Source organism: Varroa destructor, unplaced genomic scaffold (assembly GCF_002443255.2).
Source record: "Varroa destructor unplaced genomic scaffold, Vdes_3.0 BEIS01000004.1, whole genome shotgun sequence".
NCBI lineage: Eukaryota > Metazoa > Arthropoda > Arachnida > Mesostigmata > Varroidae > Varroa > Varroa destructor.
The window spans coordinates 6,174,370-6,186,448 of record NW_019211457.1 but is presented as its reverse complement, the minus strand read 5'-3'; the positions used below and the strand labels follow the sequence as shown (position 1 = coordinate 6,186,448).

The 12,079-nt window shown below is 38.0% G+C and overlaps 1 protein-coding gene across 1 annotated transcript; it reads right to left on the bottom strand.

Moving 5' to 3' along the window:
- Positions 1–7,876: 7,876 nt before the first annotated feature.
- On the bottom strand, positions 7,877–11,145 carry LOC111249439 (uncharacterized). The gene is made up of 2 exons (XM_022803312.2): positions 10,821–11,145; positions 7,877–9,480 (listed from the first exon to the last, which is right to left on the bottom strand). The coding sequence occupies exon 2, from the start codon at positions 9,229–9,231 to the stop codon at positions 8,398–8,400; it is 834 nt and encodes a 277-aa protein (XP_022659047.1). The 5' UTR covers positions 9,232–9,480; positions 10,821–11,145; the 3' UTR covers positions 7,877–8,397.
- Between the last annotated feature and the right edge of the window lie 934 nt (positions 11,146–12,079).

The window sequence follows — 12,079 nt, the reverse complement described above, 5'->3', positions numbered from 1 at the left end:
TAAGATAATTAGAAGTGTATTAGTATAAATTGATATGGTCTTTAAACTTAATCTTAATCAAAAGGACAACAACTAGCCATTGTAAGGTTCTTTGTTTTTGTCATTGATTCGCATAAATAAAAAAACATGCTTTACATGTTGTACCTTCTTATAATCGAACCGTCGTATGTATGTGAACTCGAATAGCTACTTTAGTACAGCATATTTGCTTACGCTAAACGAGCTTTTAGTTTCCCCATGTGTGATGCTTGGGCTCCATGGCAGTTACTATAATTTGAGCGCGGGAAATCGCAGAAGCCTATATCTGGTCGTAATTCAAGAGAGAAACGAGAATACATGCTTTAAGCACTTGCAGGTTAATTGTCCCGCGAAGTCCTTTATTCTTCTCACCCTTAGGTTAATTGTACCGCAAAGTTTTTTATTTCTCTCACCTGCAGGTTAATTGTCCCGCAAAGTTCTTTTTTTTTTTCACTGGAGTACTTAAACTAGTGAGGGTAGCGTCGTCTGCAATCGATGACCGTCAACTGAGCTAATCACATATTTGTGCTACATTCACGCTTTAGCATGTGCCTAAATAATATGTCACTTCCTTTCATAACTTTTTAAATTCTTATGTTGTTAGAACAAATTGAAAATTACAGTCGGAGCATTTTGAAAGTTAAGGAGTTTATTTGTACCTATGATAAATATAGCAATCGTACAGTGTGAATTTTTATATGCGTTCCACATGCACATTATAGAAGGAAAGTATAGAGATGCTAGCTTCCAAAAATAGTACTGAACATTAAAGCACAGCTTCATTGGGTTCGTTTGCATTTGGGCCAAGTATGATCTCATCAAAATCCGCGATGCTGAATCTCTCCGTTGTTGGCAAACTGTGAGTTCCTAAAGTCGGTCTTCTAGACGATGCCAGAAGCTCCCGTCGCACAGGTGCTTCGGGATCATTTGCATTCGGATCTGATGTAATCGCGTCAAATTCCAAGCCATTTGGTCGGCTTGGCGCAGGCCTGTCAACTGATGGTTGCCTTGGTAGAAGTGTCGTTTCATTGTGTCCGTGTCGAGGAAGATTGTCTATTCCACCTACGATATTAAATCTGATCACCACGATTTCACATAACGAACGCCTTGGGGCAACACACATGACGAAATCCTTCTCAAGCTTCCTCCTAACTTATCCCAAAATGCTTCGCAGCAGAATAGAGTCTTAAGAGTTCAGCCGGGGTATTTGTACGCTCTGAACAGCCCTTCAACAAGTAGAGAGGGCGATTCCCTTTCTCCTGGTGCGAGTAATCTCGATCGCGCAATGATATTGAAGCTCCCGGAGCTGACCGACTCATTAGAAGTACTTCCGAATGGGGTGGCAAAGATGATGAACCAGCAAAGCAAGATTTATTTTAACTATTTTTGAAAATAAGGACAGGAAAGTCGGAGAAAAATAATATAGACAAACCTGCAAGTTCGACATGGTGAACGAGATTTTTCTTAATGCAACATCCGTTTCCCTTATAAATAAAAAAGTGAATTTCCAATTATATGACATACGTGGGTCAATTTTTTTTTGGAAGAACGTTCAGAAATAATGGATGCTAATTTTCCTGGTTTATACCAGCGTATAGCATTTTGTGTGTAATAGGACATATTTTAACATATTCCCGCTAGTAGGCTACCGCCAACATCATACGGTACTTTTGAAGACCTTTTCTGCATTTTTCTAGAAAAATTTTTATTATGTTATTATTTTGTCAAATGTTGTTGTTGAATAACTGATCATTACTGCGTCGTCAACTTAAGCGACATTTCTCACGAAATCTTATAAAATATAGTCTCTATCACAGCTTCGATTTCGCTGTCTACCTTCTGCGTTTAACTAATGCGGGACACTCACTCACAGTGGTGTCGTATAAGAAGTATTGTTGCCTCATTCGGTGGTTTTTCGGTCGTGGCGGTAACGGACATGCGTTATATGATACTGGTCCAAAAATTAATTTCGAATTTCCCGCGCTTAAGCAATCGAGATTGCCATAGAGCAAGCAGACAAGGGACGGAAAAACCAATGAGGTTTTTAATAAAGGCTTATTAGAACAAATGAGATAACAATTTAGGATCATTAGAACTGTATTAGTATAGGCTGATAGGTCCTTTAAACTGAATCTCGATCAAAAGGATAACAACTAGCCAGTGTAAGTTTTTCTGTTCTTGTTGTTGATTCACATAAATAAAAAGACATGCTTTACACGTGGTACATTCCTATAGCCGAACCGTCGTATGCATGTGAAATGGAATAGCTATTTCAGTAGAGCACATTTGCTTAATACCCTAAACGAGCTTTTAGTTTTCCCATGTGCCACTCTTGCGCTCCATAGCAAGTATTATAATTTGAACGCGGGAAATCGCAGAAGCCTATGTCTGGTCATAAGTCAAATGAGAAACTAGGATACATGCTTTAAGCACTTGAGGGTTAATTGTCCAGCAAAATTATTTATTTTCCTCATCTGCAGATTAGTTTTTGCGCAAAGCTAGTGAGAGTACCGTCGTCTGCAATCGATGACCGTCAACTGAGTTAATCATATATTTGTACCACATTTACGCCTTAGTATGTGCCTAAATGATATGATGACTTCCTTTGGTAACTTCTTAAATTCGTATGGTATTAGAACAAATTGGAAGTTTCTTTCTTAATTTTTTAATTAAAAGATTTATTTCTACCTATGATAACTATAGCAATCGTACAGAGTGAATTTCTATATGCGTTCTACATGCACATTATAGAAAGTACAGGGATGCTAGTTTCCAAAAATAGTACTGAACATTAAAACACGGCTGCCTTAGGCTCATTTGAATTTGGGCCAAGTATGATCTCATCAAAGTCTGCAATGCTGAACCTTCCAGGTATTGGTAAAGTGTGAGTTCCTAAAGTCGGTCTTCTAGACGCTTTTAGAAGCTCCCGTCGCACAGGTGCTTCATTTGCATTCGGACCTGATATAATCGCATCAAACTCCAAACCGTTCGATCGGTTAGGCACAGGCCTGTCAACTGATGGTTGCCTTGGTAGAAGTGTTGTTGCATGATGTCCATGTCGAGGAAGATTGTCTGTTCTATCTACATTATTAAATCTGACCACCACGATTTCACATAACGAGCGCCTTGGGGCAACCCACATGACGAAACCCTTCTCAAGCTTCGTCCTACCTTATCCGAAAGGCTTTGCAGTAGAACAATCTTAAGTGTTTAGCCGGGTATTTGTACCCTCTGAACAGCCCTTTAACAAGTAGAAAGGACGATGCCCTTTCCTCTTATGCGAGTGATCCCTACCGCCCGATGATATTGACGCTCACAGGGCTGACTGATTAGAAGTACTTTCGAATGGGGTGAAAAAGATGACGAATTCAGAAAGCAAGATTCATTTTAACCGTTTTTGAAAACACGAACAGGAAAGTCGCAGAAAAATAATATAGACAAACTTGCAAGTTCGACATGGTGAACGAGATTTTTCTTAACGCAACATCTTTTTTCTTATAAAGAAAAAAGTGAATGTCCAATTATATAGCATGTGTGGCTCATTTTTTTTTTTAGAAAAGTATTCAGAAATAATGGATGCAAATTTTCCTGCTTTATACCAATACATGAAATTTATTTTATGAATTTTGAGGGCATCCTCTAACATATTCCCGCTGGTAGACTACCGCTAACGTATCCCTTTGAAAATTTTTTTATACATTTTTATAAAAAACATTTACATTATGTTATTAGTTTTTCAAATTTTGTTGTTGAGTAACTCATAATTACTGCGTCGCCAACTTAAATATTTCCCACGAAATTTTATAAAATATGGTCTCTCCCACGGCTTCGATTTCGCCGTCTACCTTATGTGTTTATCTGTTACGGGACACTCACCCCACAGTGGTGTCGTATAATAGGTGTTGTTGTCTCATTCGTGGGTTTGTCGACCGTGCCGGTAATGTACATGCTTTATTTGATACTGGTCCAGCAGTGGAGTTCAAATTTCGCGCGCTTAAGCTACAGTGAGCGCCATAGGGCAAGAGGACAATAGACGACCAAATCAACGAAGTTTTTAATAAAGACTAATTGTCACATGCTGATAAGACTAAACGGAGAACAAATGAAGTAACAATTTAAAATAATCAGAACTGTACCGGTATAGGCTGATACAGTCTTTAAATTAAATCTTGATTAAAAGGATAAGAACCAGCCAGTTTCTTTGTTTTTCGCATAAATAAAAAGACGTGCTTTACACATGTTACCCTCTTGTAGCCGAACCGTCGTATGAATGTGAGCCGGAATAGCTATTTCAGTACGGCATATTTACTTAACACGCTAAACGAACTTTTAATTTCCCCATGTGTCACTCTTGCGCTCCATGGAAATGACTATAGTTGTAGCGTGGAAGATTGCAGAAGCCTACATCAACTCGCAATTCAAATGAGAAAGGAGAATGCATGCTTTAAGCACTAGCAGGTTAATTGTCCCGCAGAGTTCTTTATTTTTCTCACTTGAAGATTAATTGTCTCGCAAAGTACTTTATTTTTCTCACGTTCAAGCTAATTGTCTATTCCTATTGAGCTAGTGATTTCTACTGAGGGTAGCGTCGTCTGCAATAGATGAGCGTCAACTAAGCCGATCACACATTACCACATATCAGATTCATGTCTTAACATGTACTTAAATATTGTGCCGCTTCTTTTGATCCTCCTTGTTATTAGAACAAACTGAAAGTTACGGTACGGAACAGAAAATGTATTTCTACTTATAATAGATCTAGTAATCATATAGTGTGAGCTTTTGTATGCATTCTACATGTAAATTATTCCACTTCCGTCATTTGCATTCAGACCTGTTATTATTGAGAGTGACCACACACAATAACTACAATAATACCCACACTAACAAGTCACAATTACTATTATTTACTAGTCACTAGTATTATTTACATTGTAACTATTATTAATATATAATATAATAATAATATAAAAATAGGGTGTAAATAATAGTAAATAAATAAATAGTAGTTACATCACACAAACAATCCTATTTACATCGTATTATTGTAGTATACATATATATATATATATATATATATAGCGTCTTACGAAAGCGCTACAAGCCCGCTCTTCTTCTTGGCTGGGTGACACGACAGTGTCTGAGACGGTCGAGTCAAGCCACTCATGGACCTGCGACTCTGAGCCCAGTTTTTCTGTTGCGGTTAACTCGAAATCGATACTCCCTTATATACGCAGTAGATCAGCAATCTTGGGTGTTCGTCAATAATTCGGCTAACTATAATTTTACTATTAACCAAAACTCGTTAGACTGGAAGTGCTCACAGAATCTGTAAGCTCTACTTTTGAAGAGACGATATTTTTGAAGTTCTATTGGTGGCTAGTGCAAATGTTTGACCCAGTACGACAAAAAGTGATTACCGTAAATCTGACCGCATATAGAAAGGGTGTGCTCAATAGCTGAAACATTTACCTGTAACCTCCTTCCGGGATACTGTTAGCATATGCTATAGGTACTAACTTTCGCCATTCTAATCGTACCTAGGTTAGTCCATACATTGTTCCCAAGACTGAAGCAACTGGTTGGCACGATTTTCGATTTAGTACGTATAACTTAATATTATTTTAATTAGACTTGAATTAATTTAACTGATGCCGGAAATGGCCTCCAAAATCTACGCAAGTTATACTGCGTGAAATTCTATAGTACCCACAATCTTGAGCTTCCGCTTAATGAAGCGTTAATGGTACGCCTGCTATGTGAGAACACAAAAGTACGAAACTCCGAACGTTAACAGTCGGCCCTTAAACGTCGTTGAAATCTTGCTTTTTTATTCGCTTATGATCTCCAAATTAAATATTGCTTTTGCACGGAAGACTTGTCCGCGTTTCACGATTGCGGTTAGAACCAAGTTTAAATGTATTAATAAATACGAGTTTTTTTTTTTTTTTTTTTAAATAGCCACAGGCACACTGATTTTTATAATAGGTTATCGACATTTGACCGAGCCACCTAGTAACTTTTAAGAATGAACGCTGAGTAGTTTCTAAAACACACAAGTTACGATTACCAATTATGAAAAAGTGATATTCTTTCTGTTGTGTTAAATTCTAGTGTCAAACCCGTAGATTCGGGTGCTGATCATATATGTAGTGTACCAAAAGGATTCAACGAAAAAAACGCAAAGTTTCTAGAAACAGGAACGCTCGATCGGTTCGCTGGAATGAGATTTGTACATTTTATAATCAGCGTTTGGCGTTCGCCTCGTGGTCCATGGCACTTAATATGTAGAACATGTATAATTTGAAATTCATTACTGGCCCGGTTCTGGATGACGTGTACTTATCGCCGGTACGGTTCCAAGCAAAAAGCTGCCACTACGTAGCCTAGGTCTGATCGTAATTCAAGCGAGAAATATACACATGATTTGAGCACCCGCAGGTCGACTACTTCATAAACTTCATTTTTTAACCTTGAATGATTAAGCACTCGTTGGTATTGATTATTATTACTTCTGATGGGGTTAACGTCGTCCATAATCGATGGCAGTCAACTGGGTCAATGGCCTCTTTGCAAGGTATACGCACTATAAGATATGTGCAAACATTTTATCGGATTCTATTTGTTATATCCGCTGGCTATAAAAAAAACAGTAATGCAAGGCCATATATATGTATATATATATATATTTGATAACATCTGGCTAGAGATTGTTATAACGCCCCTTAAAAGTAGATTTTGAAAATTAATTATATCAGTCTTCACCTACGCTATAATCGAGTTGAAGGTATTAAATGTTTCTAGTTTTATGTCACTTTTACGCGCAAACAATCAACGACGTTTCCAGCTCCACGAGTCAAGTGATGTCTATCTGTTTGTCTACGTCTGGTATCAAGCCTACGTCACGTCTAGTACACCATATCAGCTGCCAAACTAGAGATTATAGTAACTGGGAACTATTAGTCGATCAGCCACCCGGATTTTAATACCCAATAACAATTTAGTTTTTTTTTTTTGAAACCTCCTGGGATGTCACGTTGCTACTATGTAGTACGTACAATTTGAATGAATTAACTCATGAATCAATAACATCAATAAATCAACATAACTACAACTGATGTCAATCAACTATATTTACTATAAAGAATTTAAATTAAATTAAATTTTAATTAAAATGGGCGAAACAATTTTCCGTAGAAACTGCTGTGTAAATCACTGCCACAGCGGCTGCAAAATTTGGTAACTATTTAGTAATCAATTTATTATGCTAATATGTACAGTTCAAGTTAGAAAACTTGTTCAATTATTAAATATGATTTTAATGATGACTGAGTTCAAAATGGAAGCATCAAATTTTTGAAGTTAAGCACGACTTATGGCGTGCGCAAATTCAATATTGCAGACTCTTGTAATTAAAATAGCCGTTGTCACTCTTTTTTTTTGAAATTTTTTTTGTATTGTATATGTATGTATATACGTTGTAGTTTACCTGTATGGGATATGGGACAAGTTTCTTAACTATTTGAAAAAGCTTATTTGATAGCCTGAAAGATCTTAATATTTTGTTACGGACGACACGACAGTTCCCTACTAAATGAAAGGACTTCATTTTTGCTGCACTTTGATCTCTTGCGAAATTGTCAAGTAGCTTTCTTAAAAACTGCTTAAGGACCCCATTTTGTTCCATTTTAGCCATTAACAGATATTTAAGATATTTTTTTTTCATATAAATCACACGAATGTTCTAAATGGTATAGTGACTCTTCACGAAAACATCAAGGAAGTTAAGTGTTTTTCTACGCCGTTCTAAATTTTAACCTCTGACATTTATTTGTAACATAGCGTTTGTTGAAATACCCTCAATGGGCGGATGATGCCCTTCGCGAAATCTCCGCTGCTCGCAATTTCTATATTCGTTCTCGATGAAATCATCGTCGAGGAATTTTTTTTCGCAAAAATTTGGTCTCGGTCATTTATCTAAAATATAACAATCGCGAAAATGTTCCTCCAAAGATTCCAGCAGCAAATGACCTCCTTCACATGAAGTTCACACAGTGTATCGCTTTCTTCAATAACTTCTTTATTATGTTATCAGAACAAGCAGAAAACATTTTTAAAGTTATGAAATTTATAATACAAATAGGATAGCAATTCAAAAGTGTAATCTTTTCAATTTGCCTTTTACATACCCGTCATACAAGTCAATGAGAAGTATACTTAGTGAGCAGTTATTGTCCCCCTAATATACAGGTGTCAAACTCTGACGCGTTTAAGCTCTTCTGCGAGATGTTGGCATGGTCTGACATCGACGTCCTAATCGAGGCCTGTTTGCAGTTGGACCAACTTTGATTTTGTTGAACTCGACAATAATGTCGAGCATTAAGGCACAGCTGCATTTGACTCGTTTACATTGGCGCCAAGTGTGATCGCATCAAAGTCCGGGGCGTTGAATTTCTGTGGTGTTAGTACCATCTGAATTTTTAAAGTCTGTTTTGGCACCTGCAGAACGGGTACTTCGGGATCATTTGTATTCAGGTAGGGTGTTGTCTTCGAGTCCATGATGTTGAATCTCGGAGGTGTATGTACAACCGGAGTTCCTAGATTCGACCTTCTGGGCACTGTCGGAGGTGCCCGAGACATGGACGATTCGGGACCAATTACATTTGGGCCAAATATGATTTCATCAAAGTCCGAGATGTTGAGCCTTGGATGTGTTGGCACAGCTTGGGTCTCTGGATTTGGCTTTCTGGGCGGTGTGGGAGGCACTCGAGGCATAGGCGTCTTGGGTCCAATTTCATTCGGACCAAGTATGATCTCATCAAAATCCGGGGCACCGAAAGGCCGAGCTGTTGGCACCATTCGAGAAGCTGAAATCAGTCTCGTGGGTAGTATTGGAGCCAATTGAGAAACACGTGCTTCGGGATCATTTGCTGTCGGGCCAAGTATGATCTCATCGAAATCCAAAATGCTGAAGCTCTGAGGTGTTGATACAGTCTGAATTCCTAAAGTCAACTTTCTCGGTGATGTTGAAGGCGCAGGTGTTTCAGGCTCATTTACATTCGACCCTAATATGATCGCATCAAACTCTGAACCATTAAATTGGTTAACTGGACATTGCCTTGGTAGAGGTGCCGTTACATGCCATATGTATGGAGGTCGATTGTCTATGCTACGCGCAATATCTGGTCTGATCATCACAGTTTCAAACAACATGACTAAGCTTTAATCGAGCTTCTTTTTAGCTTTTTAGTTGTCAGAAATTCAATGACACAATAAAGCCACAACAAATAAGTCGGGGTACTTATACTCGTGGACAACCCCTCAAAAAACAGAAAAGGCTGACACCCTTCCCCCATGCGAGTGATCTCGATGATATCGAAGCCTTCGGTGCTGGCTGATTCATTGGAAGTGCTACCGAATAGGATGGCAAAGATGAAGCGGTAAAAGCGGTATTCGTTTTACCTGTTTTTGGTGATATGGGAGGGGGGATTGGATTAAAACAGTGTAGACAAACCTATGAATTCAGGTAATCATCGTGGTTTATATGGTAAACAAAATTTCTCTCATATATCATTAATTAATATTTGTTGTTTTTCTTATAAAAAAAAAATCAACTGTTAAATCATTATTCTGAAAAAAAAAACATTTTGAAATAATTACTGTTCATATTCCTGCTTCATTCCAATGCACATGATTTTGTTTAATACGATATCACGTTTGAGATTTCTCTTACATTTTTGTTACATTTTTTTTTTTTTTTTTTTTTACAAAACACTTGTTGTTTACATCCCGAATACTATTGCTAATTAACTGAGTCATTAATGTAAGTATTAATTTACTATGAAATTCTATACAATATATTCTCTATCACACTTTCCGCTTTGTTATTTACTTCTCGTGCTTACGACGGCATAATCAGCGACAATTTTGTCGTTTTTTTGTCACAACTAAAGTGGAAAGCAAAGACACACGGTTTAATTGGTCGTTCTAACTGTTTTTTTTTTCTAGATTAGTGAAAAAGTATGCATTTTTTAATGGTTTTGATTACCTATGTCGAAAATATTGTCCTTTGCGTTTGATGATTCTCAGCCATTTGATCAGATCTCGTTTGTAATATCATGGATTTATACACCGCAGTGAAGGAGGCACTTTTCACGACAGCCTTCACATACTGCATTATCTAGTCGGCTGTTGGTCAAACGGTTTTACACTATCAAACTATTGATTGAAATGCTCGGTAAAGAGTGGTAAATACAGATATTATACCAAACCTATATAGAATAATGATTTTCATCGATGGCTTTCAATGCGTTATTGCTTTAAAAAAAAATAGCTCTATACCTGATACTAGGCTTTTCAACTAGCGATACGTGCCCCTCATGTTAGGTTTTCTTCTAGTGATAGAGCTAAGTAAAGGCAATCTAGGACGCACAAGGTTGCGCGAGTTTTTTTTTTCTGAAAAGATGCATGATTTTCAGATTAATACCTGAATATTTATTCAGGTATACGATAGGCTAGCCATTTCTCACAATGAAACAGGGATGAGTTGTAAACTGACGAGATACCTATGGATTTCGACAGAAGGTGACAGACCATACAAAATTACTGGCAATTTTCCTAAAATTTTTACGAAGTTAATTTTTAATCTGATTCGATCATCAAAACAAAATTATAAAAAAAAGTTAAAAATTCTACTAGTAGAAGTAATCGTATTATTCAGAGGCTACGAAGTGGCTAAACGCTATATAAAGAAAATAAAGTTACAAAACATCGGAAATGAAATGTTTCGCATATCTTCTCACCTAGATAACGAATCTCTCTTAATAATTCATGTTGCTTCTGCAACGAAGCCCATTGCTGATCTTCCCGCTGCGCGCTAATTTAGCACAGGTAAAAAGTGGCCTTTTCTCCTTAGCATCTTTATTCATCCTGGTCAAAGCTGTAACAGATTGGCCCATTAATTCGAAAGGAACCAGTAAGGAACCTTACATTTGACTTGCTTCAGTAACAATTCAGGTGCGAAGCCTCACCGTTTGGGAAATGGTTGCCGACTCGGCGCCAGCGACCCTAGAGGGGTCGCTGATAGGGGGTGCTGAGCCTGCAAATATTAGATCCTAAAAAGCAATCCACGTCTACGGTAGATGATGCCGCATTAATACTCTTTTCAAGAGTGATATGTAGGGTGCGTTTATGGCCGCCAATAGTTGCGAATACATTTCTTGGTTTGTCTTGTTTCGAAAATCTTCATATCTCCGGTGGTTCAAGTGTAGCTTGCCGCCATAGACATACGTTTTCAAGCTCATCTGTTTGACTATAATTAGTGGTTTGTTAGGCGTGCCAAAAAGAGGCCCGTCCATTTCAACAGCGACGTGCGTCCCGTGCTGGTCGACACTTGTCAAGGTTCGAATCGAGTGCTTCTTGGAGCTCAACGTATCGCCAAAAACATCCACATCCGTCATGTTTATTTTCACCGAAGCAAACGTCAGATTACACGCCAAACTCATTTGATTATGACATTTACTATAGGAACAGTTTCCTTTTCGAGCAATCCCACTTAGGCCGCGTATCTGGCCGAAATTAAAGACCACCTCAAGGTCATGGTTCAAGAAATTGTTTGACGCAATTCTTATCTTAAAGTTTGAAGCACGCAGCGGATCAAGACCATTGGCCGAAGCCCGATAGCTCATTTCCGCGAGGATTACATCCAGGAACGAGTTTGCCACGTAATTCGCCGTGGCCGACAGCACTACAACCACGATAAAGATTACTGCTCCGAAAGGCGTCTTATCGAAATTTAACGGCATAATTATATTCAGTCTACATAGCAATGGCACCTTTCCCTGTTTGTAATTTTGCGTTTGTGTGTGTACGCAGTTTGCGATGAGACGAATGCTAGAAATCTTGTTTGACAAAGCGATCCTTCGATACAATGGCTATTCTCTTAGATGTACAAAATAGACTACACGGTCTTCTCCTACTGTCGAAACAGCTTATGTAATTCATACAACAACGTACGGTTTCGGGATATGCCTTGTTTTGAGTATACGATTAAGTAAGTTCA

What these genes read in the sequence shown, in the direction of transcription:
- LOC111249439 (XM_022803312.2), bottom strand. Translation starts at nt 9,231, where the DNA reads ATGTTGTTTGAAACTGTGATGATCAGACCAGATATTGCGCGTAGCATA.